The sequence below is a fragment of the Embiotoca jacksoni genome, unplaced genomic scaffold, assembly GCF_022577435.1.
Source record: "Embiotoca jacksoni isolate LCO1_2020_lvr unplaced genomic scaffold, fEmbJac1.0.p SCAF_6, whole genome shotgun sequence".
In the NCBI taxonomy this organism is placed as follows: Eukaryota; Metazoa; Chordata; class Actinopteri; family Embiotocidae; genus Embiotoca; species Embiotoca jacksoni.
This window is the reverse complement of record NW_027185414.1, coordinates 21992075-22013377: the sequence shown is the minus strand read 5'-3', so window position 1 is coordinate 22013377 and position 21303 is coordinate 21992075. Positions and strand designations below refer to the sequence as shown.

Sequence of the window (21303 nt, the reverse complement as noted above, 5' to 3'; positions counted from 1 at the left end):
GTGTAGATTCACATTTTGTGTGGCTCAGTGAGAGTTGCTGGCAGCTATCAGATCAGGCTCAATGCAGCATGCTGGCTGCCTCCCTGTGGGCCTTACCCTCTTGGCCCCCTGGGATAGAGTCTAAAGAATGGGAGGTGGCTGGGTCATCCTGCAGCACAAAGCCTGAGCCGTAGAGCTCTGGACCAGGTCCAGAGCTGGGGCTCTGAGTGGGTATGAGTACTGGGGGCTGTATGGGCCCACTGGGCTGGACAGTGACTGGCGTTGATGAAAACTCCATGTCTGTGGTGACAAACAAACTGTTAAAACACTGTGCAGACGAGTGTAAAGCATACTGTTATCATCCCAGTTAGTAGGCATGGACAGTGTATGAGAAACAAAATAATGAATACAACTTATTACAGTTCAGGTTTTGTGTTTTCACATTCACAGACCAATGAAAGTACATTTTTGTTTTTTGTTTAGACAATTTGAAAAGGGGAAAGAGTGGATAATAATATTCAAAGAGGAGTTGGTACACAACAGTAGGGTTGCCAAAGGGTGGTGGGTGGTCATGCAGGAGGGAGGATGGATCAGAACAGGAAGTGATGGGTGAAAAGGAGGAAGTGAATCTGTGGTGAGAAAGAGCACCGATGACACCCGGTGGTTCGGTTGCTTGTAGTGATGAAAATGTAGTTGGTGACATGAGCATTCAGGAGGCGGTTGGTGCGAAAAGATGAATGGTAGCAGTGGTGGAAAGAAAGGGTGGGAAGTACTGAACTCAAGGAAAGAAACCATTTGAGTAAAAGATCAAACTAACCAGAGGTAGGGTCGCCAAATGATTTGTAATCTGGCGCTGAAGTAGTGCCCAAAAACGCTAAAAGAATTAAAAGGACAAGAAATCATTATAAAGGGATTCAGAAGTAAAAAAGAAATTAAAAATAAAACCCCTGAGAGACACTAAGAGTGCAGTTCAGTAGGTTTAACGGTAAAGATATAAAGCACTCGCTAGTAGTGTCATTTCTCACTGGAGGCCCTCTGGTTCTGATCAATACTGAGGTTCAGCCGGGGTCATGTTTAGCTGATACATATGAAGGGACAGATGCAGTTAAGTGAAATTAGTAAAGGCCTATTTTCTGGCCATGAGATATTATAAGACCTCTATCATTTGCACCAGCTGAACATGACCCGTAATTGTACATGTCCATGTTTCTGCCTCGCAGGCGGCATTGGTTACAGGTGGCCATGTACTGTATGTAGATGTGTGTGTTAATACTGCACATAGACTAATGTAGGGGCAAATTACTGGAGTGGTTACTGGTGTGAGTGTGCAGGCTCATGGTGTATGTGGAGATGAGTTTGTGTTTGGGTACGATGTTCGTGTCGGTGTGAGCGCGTGTATCTGTGTTTTTGATTGTATATGTCTCAGGATTGGATGGCATGGCATGGAGATGAATATCATACCTTGACAATCTCCGAGATGGGCAGTGTTTCCAACTTCAACATCCTGCTCATATCCAGCCCTGAAAATACAACAGGACACAGATTTTGATATTAATCAAAAAGTTGCAAAAAAAAATTGTTGTCATCTCATTTTCTCATCTGTAATGTTTGTGTTTCATATTGCAGCAGGGGGTTGAACTCACAAAACACCCGGCTGTATCCTGTCACAGGCTCCATGAGGCTTCCAGCCACAATAAGGATCCCTTGTTGCAATGCAGGACCTGTTGTCACACAAAAACAAACACACACACACACACACATATCATCAGAACACCGGGTTTAATCATTCTCGAAAGTGCCCTATAATCATTTGCAACTGACTGAACATTACCCACGAGGCATAAAGTGAAACTGTTATCAGTCCCCTTTCTGACATTTAACTTCAAAACAAAACAATAAAGTCATAAAACCTATGACTTACGATAAAAAGCACCCTTTAACCTCCTACATGTGCAGCAGCGCGTCACTTACTTGTGGCAGGAAGAATGCCTTTCACAGCGACTCAGGGGAACACGGATGACACAGCTTGAAAAGGCAACATAAAGGCTGTGTGCGTCTTTGTCCACATGCAGTGAGAGGACACGCTTGTCATCCTCACGGTTAGACAGGCACCTGGAAAGGGAAGAGAGAAACCTAATCAGAGGTCTATCAGATAAGTCTGTCTACTGTTTCAGTCTCAGTAGATTTAATCACTTGTTAGGTGGAGGAGTCACATAAAGCCTTTTCGCACAGTTTAACAGGAGTTTAACCTCTGACACATGGCAGTGGGCATGTTTACTTCCACAAATAATCACACTCACACACACACACACACACACACACACACACACACACACACACACACACACACACACACACACACACACACACACACACACACACACATACTGTGCATGCACAGAAAGCCGGCAGGCACTGCCATCTGTGCCAGGAAGCTTCAGTTTAAGAGTTGCTGACTACACAGACAAAAGACAGAAGGGTAAGAGAAAAAGAGGAGAGGGTAAAAAGTGCGTGCATCCCTACTTGGCCCTGTTGAAGACCTCTATCTCCTCCAGGAGCAGGCTGTCATTCAGGGATACAGAGGAGGTCTTGGCTAGAACCTTGAGAACAACCCCCGACTCGGCCCCGATGAACACCACTGTGTAGTTCTTGTGGGGTCCTGCTTCATTGTCCACAGCCAGCGCTGTCAGCCGGTACCTTCATACACAGCAGAGTCATGTGTTACTCGCAGTCAGGGTTATCCGATTCAAAATAGGGCAGAACATTTGAATACATAAATCACTTTAGCGCTTAAATTACTTTTTAGTTTGAACTAATCATATTACAGTTAACATTGTAAGTTAAGAGACAAGCTTCAGGTCTCATATCACCATGCGTGACAAATGCCAATAAATCATCATATGCCGTATAGATTACTGATCAGTGCTAGGGCTGTGCATGGTTCATAAATTATTGATACTGATACCTTTGATACTGGTCCCTGTACAATGATTTTTTTTTTTTTTGTATCAATTTTGTTAAAATTGATTTTAAGAAAAAGACAATTGCATTACACATTAAAAAAAATATTGGATGTTAAAACTTGATGTTCCCTGAATGCCTCGCATGCTATCGGTAGATGCTAACTAGGTGGCTGCACCAAGAGAATCCTCAAGTTAATGCAGCACACGCAACTCAGGCAGGTATGTGGTCAAAATTTATTTTGAAAAGAAGAAAAAAAAGGCGACCTAATGTAAGATTTACTGAGGTTTAGGGCTTATCTACCTGGGCAAGCTGCCCAAGTGGATATTATGTATGAGAAATACTGTGGCTCAATGACACTGATGACATGTAACAAAACTTATATGTACTTAAATGAGTGTGTTAGTGGTAGTGTGGATGTAGCCTTGGTATCGAAATGTGGTACCTGGGCATTTTTCAGTAGTTGACAGAATCAGAAGCATTCAGTCAGTGCCATTAAGCTATCAAAGTTTGGTACCCGGCCCTAGTCTCAAGGCCCGAGTCTCAAGACTTCAAATGGAAGGAACTGAAGGTGTTTGTAGCATCAAATAGTGAAAGTTTGCATCAAATGCTTGGCCAGATTCCTAGCGTTGTTTAATTATTCATATTCTGATGATAGTGTCTACATTACTTTGGGATTAAACGCTGATGCAAAGGGACTTGGCATATTTTGCTAAAACACAACAAGTAGGAAAGCTCGTATTGCTCAAACTGAGGCATTCAGAAAAGCACAAGACCCATAACCCAGGAAATGCATTTGCACCAGCATAGATACCCATTCGTGATGTATTTACCTGACACGTGTCTTGGTGAACCAAGGCTCGTCCCCGATGGAAGGCACAGCTGTGTCCATGAGGGGGTGGGACTTGATGAACTGCAGGGTATCGTCCGGGAACTCGACAGAGCTCTTGAAGGATGCAGCTGGACCATGACCTGCACAGCACCCAGGTCTAGGATGGAGAGAGCGCACACGCACAAAGGGCAAAAGGTCAAAGATCAGCCTATACGATTGCACACCAGGGAGTCCTAAAAACATGTCCTGAAATGGATGGAAAAGTGCCGTGAGATGGTGGTGGTGGGGAGGGGGTAGCAGGTGCTTATTAGGATCACATAAAAGGCCCCAGCTGGAAACATAAAATATACATATGCATGGTTATCCTCCATCAATGATTTACCGGGGTAATGATGTGCTCTGTGGACTTTGTGTTTTAGACAACAGGGCAGGGCTACAAATATACGTGCTGACTGTAAACAGGTTAAATATGCAACGCGTCTAATTATGCCAAATTAATAATTTAATCATCAGCAGATGGTGAATGTGTGGACTGGATCAAAACTAATAACCTGGTCCCTTACAAGTGAAACAGATTTGATTTCATTGGGTTTAACCTGGACATAGAGGGGTTAAGAAAGGGAGTAAATGAGTCAAGCGACACTTGCTAAGAGAAATGTCATGTTTAAAATCTGAAATTAATTTCTCCTCCATTGCTCTTTTGTTTTGCTTTCTTGGCTCTGTATATTTTAAAAAGGTTTGGAATTTGTAATTTTCTTTTGAAGAAGACCAAAATTCGGTCCTTACCGAGGTTTGGGCAACTTCTCCTCTGGAAATGGAGTCCACACAGAGTCAGGAGTCTTCTGCTCTTTGAATCGGCTCCAGAACACTTTCTCGATGTCCTCCATGGAGAAGGCACACACTGCTGACCCTGGGATACTGTGGAGACGGAGATACATCAATGTAGCGTCTGTGTTTGACTTCAAAATGTTCTCCCATCTCTGTCGTGGGCCACCACCAGCAGCTCTGGCTCACCTGTTCATCTGCGTGGTGAACACACCCACCACCGAGGGAACTCCATTGATGTTAATGATGTCAGTGATGGACTGAAGTACGTCGAAGTAGAAGAAGGACTCCCCCGGCACGGAGCAGTTCAGCCTCGCCTTCACAAAAGATGTCCAGTGCTTCTCCAGCACCCGCTGCGACCCGCCGACATCGTTTTTACAGATCCGGGCCACACGAGAATACACAACCTGTGAGCAGCAGAGGTTTAAAGGGAGGAGGAAGGCATCTCAGTGAATGTCACTGAAAACACTTCAACATGCTGAATTATGCATTTCTCCATCCTGTAGCAACTGGGCACAGATGACTTAACACACACACACACACTCTTATACTTAACTCGGTGTGTGGAGATTGTTCACCATGACTGAAGCAAACATAAAAAAAAAAAAAGAAAAAAGAAGAACGCATCGAATGGCACTGACTTGATGCAGCACCATGTGAAAGTGTGTTTGATTGCACATATTACCAAAGCTTAGAGTATAAATGAAGTACGCGAAGCCGTCGGTTTCGACAGTTTTAATAATTTACCAGTGCAAACCTCCATCAGAGGCCAGGTGTCACCCCAGCATTAGTGGGGTTGAAATATTTATTAGCCGGTGGCTGATGGGAGGATGCTGGGTTCCTGTGGCTTGGCCAGGCCAGCTCAGCATGAGGCATGGTCAAATCTGAAGTTGGCCTCAAACACAGAACATCCTAATGCCCTGTCTGTGTGTGTGTGTGTGTGTGTGTGTGTGTGTGTGTGTGTGTGTGTGTGTGTGTGTGTGTGTGTGTGTGTGTGTGTGTGTGTGTGTGTGTGTGTGTGTGTGTGTGTCGGAAGGAAAGGCAGACACAAAGAGCGCAATCTCTGGGAGACAAATCCTCTCACTGTGTAATGGTTTTACATCGGTAGAACATTCACAGGAAATTTCTCGTGCATTCAAATGTGATGTAGTGTCATCGCCTGAATGGGCCCCATTACCACCGGGTCCATTGGTGGCATGACAGAAACACATGCACTGAGGGAGGTGAAAGCCTTTTTTTTTTTGGGTGGGGGGGATAAAGGCCTGCATATCTGTGTGGAATATGTAATGCATTATAAACGGCAGGTGCAATGTCTTACCTTTCCCAGATTACTGTGCTCCACTGCAATCTCTCGGTAGAAAAAGTACACATAATTCCCATACTCTGCTGCGTGCAGGAAATGAGGTTCTGAGGGAGAGACAGAGGCAGAGAGTTGAAGTGTATTTCTGCATCGTCACCACCACTGTGCATGTTGAATATTTCAGGGATTTGTACAAGGCTGTATATGACTGGGGGTGACCTAGATTGCCTGGGAGAGAACAGGCCATATCCCCATGGAGCTTGGCAAGGTAGGAGAGCTCTCTATCACTCCAAAAACAGCTCCGACAGCCACGCACATACATACACCATACAAAGGCACCACGGGCATTTAGATAGCTGGCAGCAACACATGTATCTCCAGGAGAGTGAAGGGGGAGAGAAATAAAGATCGCGAGTTATGACGGGATATTTGCTTACCTTTCAGCCATTTGGAGTCATACTTGATGGTTCTCAAGGCTGATCCATCACCCATACTGCGATAAATGACAGCATCACTGGCCTGGAAGTCAGCCACCGTTGCAGAATACAGTTTCCCTTCTAAAAAAAAACCAAACCAAAACAAGAAGGAACAAAGAAAAACTAAGATTCACTGCTCTTTGATTCTTTGTTGTTTCTCTTCTTCTATAGGACCTAATTGGCTGAATTGTTATCACTGCAGGCACAGTTTTACTGTGGCAAAGACACGGAGGTGATAATGAGAGCATAAGTGGGAACACATTAGTTCTTCGGCAAGACTAACTACGCGTGTGGGCGGGTGTGCGTTTGACCCTTACCAGCGAAAAGGGCAACGTTGGTTTGCTTGGAGTCAAATGGGCACCGTGCCAGTCCATTGATCTCTTCCCCATCAAACTCGAGGTTATCCAGCTGAAGAGAACACAGCAATCACCCACACATTAGAGGAGGTACAAACACAAACAATACAAGCACTAGCACATAAAGGAGTCAAATGAGTCCAGTCAAATGCATTTCAAAAGACATGAACAGTGTTCTCAAAATTAATAGATACACAAAACTAAGCCAGATTTTTCTGTGTCTTTGTGCACATCTGAATTGGACACAATGTAAACGTTGCCTTATGAAAGTGCCATGATGACAGGCCCTGGCCCCCAATACTGACCCTGTAGTATCTGCACATGGGGTTGAAGCCATTGGTGCCACAGATGAACACCAGGTCGTCATTTCTGGGAACCAGCACTTTGATGAAGTTGTGGCACTCGTCCTGGAAACGGATACACAACAAAGTGTTTTGAGAGGCAGCCAGCTTCCATGCTCACAGTTTAAGTTTCTGTCCGTGCGATGGGATAGAAAACAAAAGGTGTGTCACTGATGATTGTTCTTATACGTACTCTGTGCTTTCCCTTGACGGCACACATCTCACGGTCAGCTTGGCCCGATCGCCACGTTAACTTCTGTAAAAAAACACAAAACAACATGAAGCGTTAGCACGGCACCCGACATGCGCACGCACACGCACACAGTCCCCCCTTTTCCACTCTCTCATTTTACAACATGTCCAGTTTGTGATGAATAGCTCTTGTATTTTCTATGGAGCCCTTTTCGTGTTGGTGAATTGAGAGAGCAGCTTGTGGTGAGAAACTTACCCGGTAAGGAATGATCTCATTCCTGTAGGATTCTCTCAGACTGACGAGGTACACCTGATCTCTGCGGACAGACAACAACACAACGTACCGCTCAGAGACGCATCACAACCAGGAAGACACTTCCATAGAATATAATCAGGGGCTTTATGAGGTTTTATCTGTGTATTTTAAACAATTAGAGTCTAACTTTTTTTACTCAAAATTAATTCAGGTCTAAAATGACCATTTTCAACCCATTCACTGTGATTTTTAAAAAAATATATTTTTAGAGGAAGTCTGGCTCATTTTTTGGTTTTCCTGTTTATTTATTTGCCATTATGATAATATTTAGGAACTGTACTTGTCATCAGATGGCCTCATTTATTGTGAGCAATATCTGTGAACCTGATTTTACATGCCAACCACTTATTTACTTGATTATTTAAAACAGAGAAGTACATTTTCAAATTTGATCAACCCATGGAGACCACCATTTTTCTTCTCTTTCTGTTGGAACAAAAAAATACCGCACACTTGTAAGAGGAGGCTCCATCTGACAATAGATATACATATGGTGGTGATTACAGGGCCTCCAGAGGTGGGAGTTTTATACTGTAGATGTCGAAGTGATTTCCTGCTACAATATTAGTGCCTGTGGTCAGATTAATCCCATTCCCCATAAATACCAAAAAGACATGTAAAGATGCCAAGAAATCCCTGACAGCGCGTCAGGCGGGGGATGATAGACGCCTTGACCGGATCAATACCGGCCATATACATCAGATGCAGGCCGAGAAGCCACAGATCCAATAACACTAAGAGTGGCCCCCTTCCTTCCTTCCTTCCCTCCCTCCCTCCCTCCCTCCCTCCCTCCCCTCATGCCACTGTTTACTTGCCAAGGAGTGACTGAGTGCATTGGTGTGGGGGATGTGTGAAAGAGAAAGACAAGAGATAGAGATTGTGCGTGTGTTGAATCTACCTGCCAGCGATGAACAGAGTGTCCTGTATCTTGGTCATCAGCTGAAAGTCAAGGCGGTGCTGTGACTCGTTGCCAGAGGGCCTGCCTCTGAACGCAGGGTACCTTCGTGAAACTGCAAACACATCACACACACATACTATTAGTGGGAAACTGATGGTAGAAGCAGACACTCTTGCACGGATAAACCACACTGCCCTCTGGCTACATTTAATCCGACTGTACTGATATCACATTAATATGCTGCACGTGTGCTTCATACACCTCCTTCAATTATAGTAGAAACAAACGCAATAAGGTATATTCTCGACCACAAGATCTGTACCATTGTGCATGAGGTAATGCCTATGTCAGCGCATTTCTGTTCTTCCAGTATATCACAAAGAGGAAAATAAAATCCACTTAATGCAACTGCTGGCCATAGAGCAGATTGATGTTATTACTATAGATATAGGATGCCAGTGTCTGAACTGCTGACACGATGAGAGGGAGGAGGAGGCTGCCCGTATTTGTCTTAATTCCACATGTCGCGATATAGAGACTGAGGTGAAGTAAAAGTGTGTATTCACGGATCGCGGTAGGTGTTTTTACAGTGACGCGGCTGTATTTGTAATTTCAACCCCTGTCTCTGCCGAGCTCATTTGCATGTGTACTCACAGTGTGCGTCAATGACATCAAGGGGTACGAGGTCCTCCGGGAAGCTGACTGCGAGGAGAGTGCGTGATGCTGTCAGCAGCAGCAGCAGCTCACTGAGCAGAAGCACAGCTCTCTGGCCCATGGCTGCTCACAGACGACACTTCCTGTTTCACACTGGTGGAGATGTTACCTGGAAATACAAACAAAACGCATGCTTTTGTCGCTTGATGTGGAGTAAGTGTCATGTTATCTTTACCCCACTGCTGCAAACTGTGTTCTTATGAGCCCAACCTTTGGTTAACCTCAGAATGACGGAGTAGCTTCTACAGTGAAGTTTTTCCTTTCTTGCCGATACCCTGTGCGCTACGTCCTCTCTGGTTTATTGATGACTGAGCTCTCTCAGTGGCAGTGCTTGGCGTTTTCCCTCTGCCTTTTCCTGCATCTGCTGTCTAAGGGAAGGTCAGCCAACTGACCGGTGGGGTGCCTCGGTGTGTGTTGGATGCAGCGGAAGTCCACTCTGTTAGGATCGTGGCAGGCCTGCTGTCTCAGTACATCTGTGCCCTGATTGGTTTGCACTGGGCCAGGCTCGACGCTAATCAGCACATTGCAACTTCATCACCATCACTAGCGTAGCCTCTGCTCTGACCTTAGCAGACTTATCAGCGCTTTGTTGGCTGTTATTGCTCCAGTCCTTCCTTGGGGGTGGTGTGCTTTATTGCAGCGCAGTGATTCACTCATATTTGTATTATGAGTTCCTACTCGTGTACAGTTGTTTTGACATAGTAGTAATTTTTGTGGATAATAGTTTGTGCAGCATCCGATTGTAGACACGATACACCGGCTACGTTGGTAATAATTTAATTTGTGGGAGTGGCAGGGGTTTAGTGTGTATGTTAAGAGTGTAGAGGAGTACTTTAGAGACAGACTGTGTCTGTGCATATTAATGATCGGTGTACATTCAAATATTTATAAGGCAAACAAATTATTCATGCAGGCAAAGCCTGAACGGATATAAACAATTTACTGGGAGACGTCACACAGGCAGAGGGATGGATTAGCTTGGAGCACACTGGGATGCACGCGCGCACACACACACACTCATGGCTGCACATACACAATCACTCTTTCAAATGGTGTAATGCAAAGACCGATGCGTGTGTGCGAACACGAACACGCACAGTATTGACTCATTTTTCAATTAGCCCTAAAGCACACCTGCTTCAGTGCTGTCTGTCCCTGCCTGCCAAGCCATTAGTGCTTTGATTGATCCACACAGAAAACATGGCAGATCAGCAGCCAGAAAAAGGCAATATGGACGTTACCATATCACTGTAGCCACTTCAGTATTTAGTAACTCCAGATCTGCTCCAATTTCCCCACTGTGGGATTAATAAAGTCAAATATAATCTATAATCCTGTAATAGGTCGGACATTTTTTTTTTCAATGAATGTTTTCCAAACGTTTAGTTTAAAACATAAAATATACGCTGATACATGTGGTTGTCAAGTGAATTAATTATAACAGAGGGGTTGCCATGTAGAAAATCATGTACAGTGGTGTGTTTACCTAACAGCAACAATTCAAATCAGTATGTGTATTTTGTAAGATATAAACTGGCTACACAACCTTTTATGCAAACATGTGCGCAACATAAAGTACGCAACATTTGTTTTTTTCAGGCACTAATAATTCAATTTTGGTTCATTAGTGCCTGGAACAGTGTAATCATGGCTATTCAGTGCTCTATGGGACACTGAGGCCTTTGAAAGAGCAGCGTCATTATGACCGAGTAATTCGAGGCCTGCATGAGACGACGCTTCATCTCAATCAGTCCACTTAGTAGTTAAATTACAGGTTGGATGTTTTCCTTTTGGCTTTTTGCCTTTATTAGATAGGAGCAGAGGAGCCAGACAGGGAATGTGCGGAGAGCAGGGGAATAAGGTGCAGCAAAGAGCGGCCAGGGAGGGAATCGAACCGGACAGTCTGCATATTATGAGGACCAAAGGGTCGTTCTCTCTTGCTAGAAATACAAACATCAATGTTGCTGAAGCAATGACTAATCCTAATCTAGATACAAATGAATATCTGGACACAAATGATCCACAGATCTTTGCACACAGGCTCCCAGATCCATGCAGAAGAACAGCCGCCAGGAACTTAATCTAAACGATAAATGATGCCACTTCTCTGAAAAGAGAGGCGGCGGGGTTCCTTAAAGGCATCACAGCTATTTTATTTTTTTTACCGCCTGCTTCAGATACTCTCGCATCAAGACCAGCTTGGCTGTTTTAAAACCCAAGCAATAAATTGCCGAGTTGCTGAGACGGGAATAGTTACCAAACGCTCAACAACAGAAAAATAGAGGCACTTTGAAAGGTAAATAAACCGAGCTCTGCATTTCAATTCTATAGTGCTATCATACAGGCGGCAGGCTGTACACGTAGCCCATACTCGGCTGTGTTCACAGGTAATCATTTCCTCACTTGTCAGAATTTACAGTCCTGCTCGATTTCGCCTCTTCAAAACACTCACATTCACACCAGTTTTTGCTGCTATTCTCCCTCACTGTACAATTCAGGAGAAAAAAAACATTTCGAGCGGAGGCAGAAGCTCAGTGCCGATGTCCCATGATTCCTTGCGTGGTAATAGCCGTAGTGCAGAGGCAAAGGCTTTCCTCAACTTTAATGTAAAACAGAAACAGAAGACATCCAGAGGTCAATGATCTAAAATTACTTCTCAATCTCTGGTGAGCCCAGCATGTTTTCTATTGACTATTCCTCTGCGCGCTCTGGTTCCTGCCCTCCAGTGTGTGTGTGTGTGTGTGTGTGTGTGTGTGTGTGTGTGTGTGTGTGTGTGTGTGTGTGTGTGTGTGTGTGTGTGTGTGTGTGTGTGTGTGTGTGTGTGTGTGTATTCACATATAGGCCTCAACAAGCCTAGAGCTGGGCTTGTCACGCAACTCAGTGCCATTCAGTCTTGACTCATTCCACCTCTGTTATTACAGGCTTTTCAGTGTCCTACAACCACGCACTTTCCCTGCTGATGTTGTTGGCTCGGGCCCATGGTGTTAAACATGGGGAGGAGGAGGAGGATCTGGTGGGTTGCTATTTCTGCTGATGGTGGGTGTCGGGGTCTGCAGCCCAATTCTAGTAGTTACCACTGAAGCTTTAGTGTTCCCAGCTTAAAATGACAGATTAACACATTTTCTCCTTTTAGCTGTGCTTTCATTGGCATATGTAAGCCATAACCTCTCCTCTGCCGCGGCGCTGGATGGATGCAATTTTTGCAAAGGTCCTATTGGGAATAATAAAAAGGATGGCAAACAACAGTGATGCGTGAGGTTTGGTAAATTGTGTGTGGATGCGATGGGTGGATGTAATCCCCAGCAGAACAATGGCTGCTGCTGCTGCTCCAGGCTGCCTGACTTGTCATCTTGCACCATTCTGTAGCTGTAAACAGAACAGCTTCGGAAATCAGATAACCCAGGAGTTCAGTTTCAGGCGTTTCCCCTCCTCACACTTGGTTTGGCTAAATATGTGCACGAGCGTGCGTGACTGGATACGTCCTACAACGTGGTCGTCACAACTCTCAACTGTAGCTCTGAGAAAGTCATCAAGATGCAGGCACACAGGAGGGGGAGCCAGCCAGATGATTATAGCAGCTACCACACAGGCCCTGAAATGATTACTACTTCTTTTTCCGCTTCAGTAATAACCAGTACCCCTAATCACACGCTGTTTACCTAAGGATCACATCTGAGGGGCTTGGTTGGACTTGTTGCTTCAGATTTGACAGAAGGAGAAGATTGTGCCACTCTGAACCGTGCTTCCCTTCCTTTTCTTCTCTACCTTGGCAGGAGGAGGAGTGAAACAGGAGAAAGGCTGTTCTCAGCAGTAGTTCTGCTATAGTAGAGCACAAAAGGACTGAGCTGCAGGTGTGACCAAGAAACAAAAGGGGCTTTGGGCAACTCAACACAATAGAGCCCCACCCCCGGTCAGTGGACCTGCGTTTAGAAGAGCTGTTTTGAGGGTCCTAAAAGGGACTTTAGAGGGTACAAAGCAAACTATAAAAACATGCTGACTCCGAATGCTGCACACAGGGTCAAAGTTTTATCACTAACCAAGTTAACTAACGAACAATCTGATTCGTGATCAGCAGTTTAGGGGAACCATACGGCTGTAAAGGGTTAACACTGATCACTGTATGGTTTAATGGTGGTTGTTCCGGGGTTACAGCCGGCTGTAGTGGAGGTTAACGGTGGTCGTTCTGGTCACTGAGTTCTGACCCTGTGGCCAGTGAGGCGAAGTGAGACACACCGGCCAGCTGTGCTGTCAACAGACCCAAGGCTGGTTCTGATGTTTGACCTGGCTGAAGTGAGATGCTGCTGCCAATATATCTAGTTTGTAATTGCAGTAGCTATAAGCTCTCCGATCTCTGTGACATGAGTTCAGACACTCCAGATTTTCAGGGATCTTACTTTATCTTTATTTCTGTAAAGGGACGGCACTGGTTTGGGGGCATAGTACCAAAATTTTGGCCACAGACAGACTAAAACTAAATATGAGTGCAAACCTTTATCATTAAAAAAAAAAAAAAAAAATCTTTAAGCACACCACCTTAGTTTTAAGCTTATATGACACCTCTCTGGTACTTTGGTCACATTTTCTGAGATAATAAGACACAGGACTAAAACTACTCTAACTCTTTACCTTGCATGCCTCCTTGGAAATTAAATGAATCATCCTGCTTGTTTTTCTTTCCTCATTAATCCTCTGTTTCTGTGTCTTTATTCGCTGGTCATTTTTTCAAGTTTTGCCCTATGGATCTTACGCTCCCGTTTTGCGCACACAATCCATGCAGCAGCCCGGGCTCTAATGCTGCCATTGTACGCGCTGGGGACATAAAGGCATTCAAGTTTAGTCCGTGGTAAATCTTTTCAGAGCCCTTTAGTCCACATGTAGGACTCACACAAAAGGCAACAAAGACGCAGGGGACAGCGGTGGAGTGACAACAGTGATGGGGCTGCGTTTAACTGCCTCCACAGCACTTAATGCATGCACAGGGCTGGGCTTCCGTGCTGCTCTGCCTCCAAAAAGGGGTTACGAGCGCTTCTCCGATTTATGATCCAATATCAGAATAGCATCATGAAATTGGGAATAGGCTACATTAAATATATTGAAGGCATCGGGTAACGAGCAGACAACAACCTTTACGTTAAACTGTCCGTCCTGCTCGTGTTTTATTGTTAAGCACCCTGCTGTGTTTGCCCGTTCGTCAAATTATGATCAGGTTACCTTTATCCTAAGTGGATTTTTGTAAAGTAAAAATGCCAAAAACACTTTAATCCATGCCTTGAACCGTTTAATAAAACTCGCAACAAAACACAATAGAAGAAACGAGCTACTGTGACTGAAAGTGTAACAAAAAAGGGCACTTCCTGCATGAGAGGTCTGTTAAAGGATTCCACTGATTTGTCTCTAATTTTACTGTCTTTTAGTGTCATCACCTTCAACATCAATCTATTTGCACGTCTGTTTTAAAAACGAGTGCATTTTACTTTGAAATCTACTTGATTGTCTTCACAAAGTCGCCCTCAGGATGGAATGGAGGCCAGTAATGATATGTCCTTTCGGCTATTAAATCCAATCCAATATCCTTTCCAATATAAAACACCGCGTGTGTATCCAAAAAAGCAGAAAAAGGTGGACTTTATCTGTAATTACACATCACTCGGGATACCTACCTTATGTATCCGAATTCACACATGAATGGGGCAGTCCGACTGAATGTCATATTCCTTTGGTAATCCATTTGCGAGAAAAAAAAAAACCAGCATGTAATATTCCTGTTAATTCAAGCTCCATCCGGACCCTACTTTTTCTCTTTTATCCAGTTGCGCACAGATTTCAGCTCCGCTCGTCACCACATATGAGCATTTTGCCTGTGACTCTGTCTCCGTGCCCGGGCCCCTGCGCTCTGATGAGTGATCTTCAAAGCTCTGCCCCGACCACACAGCCCCCTCCCTCATACAGCGATACACCAGCCCCTTCCACTACGATTAACTTTGGAAACCAGAGGGAAAAGACATAAACATTAACGATGCTCTGTCCTTACTACGACGCTCTGACTTCACGAACAAATCAGTGATTTGAAATAAACGGAGGGTGTGCGGAGCGCATGCTTTAGCGCATTTCTAACGGGATTAAAAACAAGATTTACGCAAAACTCTTCTTTACGCTTGTTTATCCCTAAAGACAATGATCATTCAACTTTGAGTTCATCGGTTTGATCCATTGGCAAATGATACAACTATAGAGCTTAATCTAATTAAGGTTTCTGACTGCTTCAATAGGAGCGTAAAACTGGCTCACAGATAAAGAGGCGAGTAAACAATTAAAATGTGGTTTATCTTCTCCTACACCCCTTTATTAGCGGCGTAAAGAAGCTTCCGAGCTGCATGGACACGTCCATTTAGTCAGCCCTGTGAGAAATGAATGAATAGTATGCAGGATGGAAGCATAAGTAAAAATAGTCCGGACCCGAACTATTTCTGTCCTGCAACCATCAGTTTTGCAGCGCAGCATAGCGACGTGGTCAGAAGAAATATTTTGCCTCCCAGAAAAGACTTCTCTAGTTTTTCCACCCGACTTTCACTGCATAATACGGCGCAACAAAGTCCGCGTATAGCTGCAAGGAACTCACCTCATCTGAATTGATTGTTTTATATCCTTTAGCGTTGCTGTAATCCAGGATAAAAAAAAAATATATTTCGCTCGTCCTAGTGAATCAACTTCTCCTGGCTGCGAGAAAAACAAACTAATGCACGGCAAATGGTGTAATTCGACCCGTGCTAAGTCAATCCATCCAGAGAGAGACCCACAGCCTACCAATAAGCAGCGCTCTTGCTCCAGTCCCTCCCACCATCATCCATCTCTCCTCAGTTGGTTTGGGCTTCTCTCTGCCTTGCTCTGGCTTCCTTCCTTTCTTTCCTAAAGCCCAGAGAGAAAGAAAAAGCGACCCCCTCCCTCTCGGTTCTCCTCCTGTGTGACCCCGTATTGCCCCCCCCCCTCCTCCTTCTGGTAAACCCCTTCCCCCAACACCAAATCAGCAAGAGGGCCTAGTTAAAATCATTTCAGCTGAGTTGTGGCAGGTCGGCTGCTTAGTAAAACACACAGCTTTAGACATGTTTGGATTTAAGGGAGCGATTTAGCACAAATCTCCGCTTTCAGTACAACATCATGCAACTGATTTCCCCCTGAAATTGGCGCAATTATTAAGGACAACAAAATAAAAGTGGACAGTAAAAGTTTTACCTTCTGCAAACTCGAGCATTTTCCACACAGTCCAGCTGTTTTTCTTGAACATTCTTTTTAACAGGGAAATAAATGCCACAAACATATTTTTTGGTCAAATAAACAACAAGTCGTGTTGCTTATTAACACAATAATTCTCCAGGAATGATTTATTTATTTATTTTTTTTTTGTTGGGGGGGGGGTAGTTCTATACACAGGCATTAGGCATGCTACATATATATGTAAACATCATAGTGAGCATCTTCCCGTATGCATGTGAAACTGCAGCCGACACTGAATGTGGCCAGCCGTTCCGGCCAGCTCTGCAAAGCCAGGACAAAGGAGGCCCATTTGCAGATGTGTGAGAATCTCTCCCGCATCAACATCCTCCCTCCACCAGCACACCACTCCTGACAGCCCCCTATTATGAGGTGCGAAAGTGGGATCTGCATTTCAATACTTTTGTATTGCTGCCTGATTTGCCTGATCCTGGTTCAGCCCTTCTTGCATGTCTTTGTCCGTGCTTGTCCCACCCTCTTCCTTTTTTTTTTTTTTTTTTGTGTGAAGTTATTACTTTTCCATATCCGGTCTCTTCATTTGACAGAACCTTACTTTTTCCTCAGGCTCTCTGTAGTTCTCAATTTTTGTGCAATCTCACCGAGGTTATCTCAACTGATCGACTTCACTTTGCCGTTTATGTGACTTTCATTCCCCTTCTTGTCTCAAACGCTTCAGTCTTGCCACTCAATGTTTCTGTCGCTCCTGGGTTACTTGTGTGTGCTGTCCCTGTATCCTGTGGGGACTGAATCAGCACGAGATCCTACGTGGGAGAGACGGAAGATGGATGGATCAATGTGTCTAAGGTTTGCCAGATGCAGGTCCTGAGTGTCAGATTGGATGAATGGATATATGGATCTGTGGGTGTCTGGTGATTGGTGGGTCTATTGATTGGTCTTTTTTTCCAGTGAATTGACACTTTTATTGGTAGTGTAATGGCAATGTGACACCATTTCAGTGGGTTTTGATGGCTTTCGGTGCATGACTGTCGGCTTTAACAGTCTGATTGTAGGTTATTTTCTGCAATTTTAAATGAATTATCATCCGAGCCTTTGAGATCAGTAAAACAGTAATTCACACACTCTGTGATTTTCTAGTCTTTTTTCTCTTACAACAACGAAAATATCAAGTTTTTTAATATAATATTATTATTAGAAGTATTTAAATTAGATAAAAGACTAGAAATGAGAAGCCCACAAAGAGGTCCATTAACATTTTGATTTGTGTTCAAAATCTTTCTTTTTTTTATAATTTAAAAACCATGTAAAAACATGATTTCCGGGCCATTCGAGTCATGGGAGTAGAGATGATTAAATGGAGACACAATTACAAACATAGAAGTAATAAAATTGAAGCAGATGGGGGAATGACATAGGTCTTTGAGTCTGAGTGTGTTTGGATTGATAGTGGGAATGGACAGATGAATGTATTGATGTTGGGAGATTGAGCAATGGATGGTGGGAGAGTAGAGTGATATGCATGGAGGGTGGGGGGTGGACAGAAGACAGAAGGCCTGTGCTACAACTAAAGCCTCGTATGCTCCCTTGGGGACCCTGCAGTGTGTAGGTCAGCCCCAGGGGGTGTAGGCGGGTGGGTCCCGGGGTACACAGGAGAATGTGTGAGGTTGGCCTTAGGTTGGACTTACAAGAGAGGTGCACTACCCTCTGCTCCCTTATTTACTGCCTGAAATGTTGCTACAGATGGCCATGTGTCAAGGTTGGGGGCAGCAGGCTTAAGGTTGGGGCTGCGGCCAGAGACGGGATGGATGTTTCACTGCAACATGACCATTTCCCACCAGTTAATTAGGGGACGTGAGAATATAAAAACCGAACAGAGAAAGTTAAGTGGGATACATAAATTTTTTTTTCAAGGTACACAATTAGAAGTTGTCAAGTTGAATTTAAATATGTTTAAGATGGCTCCATGGACTTGCTGGCCAACCCAGTCTCACATCACAATATGTCATAGCTACGTAGCTCCACAGTACAAAACACAATAATGGCTCACAAACTGTAAGATACTTCCGTTTTACTTGGTCTATTCTTTTCGATTGGCCTGTGTCCATCACGTGACTGTCCAACAATGTCCATGGGTGTCCCACATATGCACAATCTGCTTTGGGTTTAAGCACCAAAACCACGTGCTTCGGTTTACGAGAGCATCATAGTTTGGGGTAACAGGTGACACGGTCGCAGTTTGGTTAGGTTTAGGCAACAAAAGTACTTGGTTATGTTTAAGAGAATATTATCTGTTGGGTTATAGGTAGGTAGGTAGGTAGGTATTTACTTTATTAATCCCCCCTAATTATACTAAGTAGTCCTGTGATAGATCAATCCAACCACCCCCAACCACATCCCTATACAGATGCTGTCACTTATTTTACTCAGTCACAAGACCTCCTTGAAGGACAACTGAGTATCAAACAGGCACCTCGTGATTTTAGAGCCATTAATACGTTTTGTCCTGTGGACCAACATAGCTATTGCACATTTTGACGTGAGACTGACCTGTTCTGTCAATAATGAACACGCAAAAGAAAGACGAACACATCTCTGTTGTGAGTTGTCCAGTTTTCAGAAGGGATAAGATGACGATAACAGCAACAGGGCTGTGCTAACCAGAAGAAAAGGTTGTGTGCTTCTTGGCTCTGCGTTAAGTGTTCTGTCAGATGGCTGCCTCACAGGGTGGAGGCAGTCTGGACTGAGCCTATGGTGACCTCTGATTGATTAAGAGACCGTTTTTGGCACACGGCTGGCCTGGGGCACCATTTGTCACCTGACTGTGCAGTCCTGTTGAGAGGCCTCGTGTCTTCCAATCTGCATGCAGACCTTTTCTCTGAATTCCCAACTCAGCCGGATGCACTCAGGCCACCCATGTCAAAAATCTGTTCACCCGCTCTGGTGCTAACCCTTTTGGATTAGAGTAAACACCAAATGTCATGTTAAAACATAAACAAAATACACTGCACTGGTTACATTTTCTAGCCAAGTGGTAACTTACTGTATATGTCTCAAAGCGTCGTTAAAAAAACAAAAACAACCTGAAGTCCATTTTATGAAGAAATCAGTATGTAGCCTATACCACTGCTGTTTGTTTCAATTTATTTAATCAAAACTAGTATATCCAAAAAAGTAACAAAAATTATATTTATGTTTCTGCTGTGATAAATGATTCCATATTAGTTGATGTGGTGTTGCAGGTAAACATACAGATGGCGTAGGTTGCCGGCAGGTTGGTGATTTGCCATCACCCAATGGACCCATGAAAGAGAGACAGCGAGTGCTAGTCCTTTTCTTAATTATAATTTAGGGAAAACAATGTGCTGATTGTGCAGGAGCTGCTTGTTGGACAGATACAACTTGGACTGTTAGTGACTGAAAACACTGATTTGAGAAAATGAACAGTCTCTGTCAGAGCTCATTTTAGCTTCAGCAGATCAGTAAGTCCTGTACATTATTCTACCGGTCAACCTCTGAGTTTACTTCTTGATATTCTTTACAAAACATTCGATTGGCATATACTGTATAATATAATTAAATGATATATTACACAAATGCATAATTGCAAATAATTACGTTTTTAAAGTAATAAAGCACTTTTAGATAATTAGATTGAATATATTTGCACGTATTTGGTACCTTGCATTAAATCATGTAGGGATAGTTAATGAGAGTGGTTGGATGTGAAACGGCCCCATCTAGAAAACGTTTCAACCACCACTGCGTCATAAATTGCCACTGGTACATAATCAATGCTGTGTGGGCCTGTTGAAAAAGGGAACAAATCTGAATCAATCATCAGAAGGTTCACAGAACTGTGACGTGGGCCAATCAGTGCAAGACTGAGGAAGCTGACAGTAGATTGGTAGCAATACTGACCGTCAAGGGGTCAGTCACCTAGGCAGATATTACTGGACATAAATTCACTGCTTGAATAGATGGGGTTTGGCCATCCTTCAGTAAGGATTGTTTCTCGTCATTACACCCCAATGAACTTAAACCTCCGGTTCATTTTCAAACTAATGGAACAATCTTTAACCAATCAGCATTGACCAGTACTGTGCAATTTTATATTTTTTATTGTTATTTTATTTCTTTCCTGTATCTATAAATGCTGCTGTAGCGAAATAATTTCCCCTTGGGGATTAATAAAGTAACTATTTATCCATCCATCCATCCATCCATCCATCCATCCAATGTTATGCGCTGAAACTCACCAAGCTGTGAAAAACAGACCCTCTCCAATGTAAACAGAGTACAACACCATCAATTTAAGAAAGGTTTTAGGCATTGTTCTTGGTCTGTCTTCAAATTGATATTTACTATTGTATATTGGAGCTACATTTTGAAACAAACATTTCAATGGCATCACCACCAGTTGCTGATTTGTATGCCCTTCAGAGTGTCTGAGCAAACCATAATGCAAACAGGGTTTCCAAACTAACATCACATTGAAGACAGAAGCTGTGAGCACTAGGTGGGTTCAACCAGGATATGAATCACCCACTGTTGTGGGAAATGCCCACCCAGAGGAATGAGGCCTTTCCAAAAGAATGTCTAAAAACTGTTGTATTCCCTTTCAGAAAAAAACAGAATAATTGAATACTATTATGATTAAAATTTGTATTTTCTGATGCAAAAAGTGAGTAGAAATGGAAGTTTTATATTTACTAAGGTAGTTCATAACAGTTTGGACTCCACAGTGTCAGAGTGCTCTTTAGACAAGCTGTATGTCACAGATTGTAGAAATAAAGATAATGCCATCAAATTGACTCCATCACCTGCTTTTATGGAATATTCATCTTCACGAAAGGTCAGAGAAAGGTGGCAAGTTTTATAGCCAACAG

General features: G+C 43.6%; 1 protein-coding gene across 7 annotated transcripts in view; it reads right to left on the bottom strand.

The window, feature by feature from the left end:
• Window positions 1-21303, bottom strand: part of sema6d (semaphorin 6D) — a 66181-nt gene that overhangs the window by 5336 nt on the left and 39542 nt on the right. Inside the window, exons 1-19 of one of the 7 annotated variants that reach the window (XM_069173473.1) lie at window positions 15810-15987; window positions 14851-14904; window positions 9131-9299; window positions 8477-8588; window positions 7519-7579; window positions 7264-7326; window positions 7035-7136; window positions 6691-6781; window positions 6335-6454; window positions 5916-6004; window positions 4787-5004; window positions 4559-4690; window positions 3774-3929; window positions 2503-2676; window positions 1951-2091; window positions 1623-1700; window positions 1441-1499; window positions 797-853; window positions 97-279 (exon numbers count right to left, since the gene is read on the bottom strand). In XM_069173473.1, coding sequence (XP_069029574.1) covers window positions 97-279; window positions 797-853; window positions 1441-1499; window positions 1623-1700; window positions 1951-2091; window positions 2503-2676; window positions 3774-3929; window positions 4559-4690; window positions 4787-5004; window positions 5916-6004; window positions 6335-6454; window positions 6691-6781; window positions 7035-7136; window positions 7264-7326; window positions 7519-7579; window positions 8477-8588; window positions 9131-9251 — 1957 coding nt within the window. In that variant the 5' untranslated portion in view covers window positions 9252-9299; window positions 14851-14904; window positions 15810-15987. Of the gene's footprint in view, window positions 1-96; window positions 280-796; window positions 854-1440; window positions 1500-1622; window positions 1701-1950; window positions 2092-2502; window positions 2677-3773; window positions 3930-4558; window positions 4691-4786; window positions 5005-5915; window positions 6005-6334; window positions 6455-6690; window positions 6782-7034; window positions 7137-7263; window positions 7327-7518; window positions 7580-8476; window positions 8589-9130; window positions 9300-14850; window positions 15562-15809; window positions 15988-21303 lie in introns of those variants that run through there. The other 6 variants (XM_069173472.1, XM_069173471.1, XM_069173474.1 and 3 more) reach the window with 6 other exon arrangements.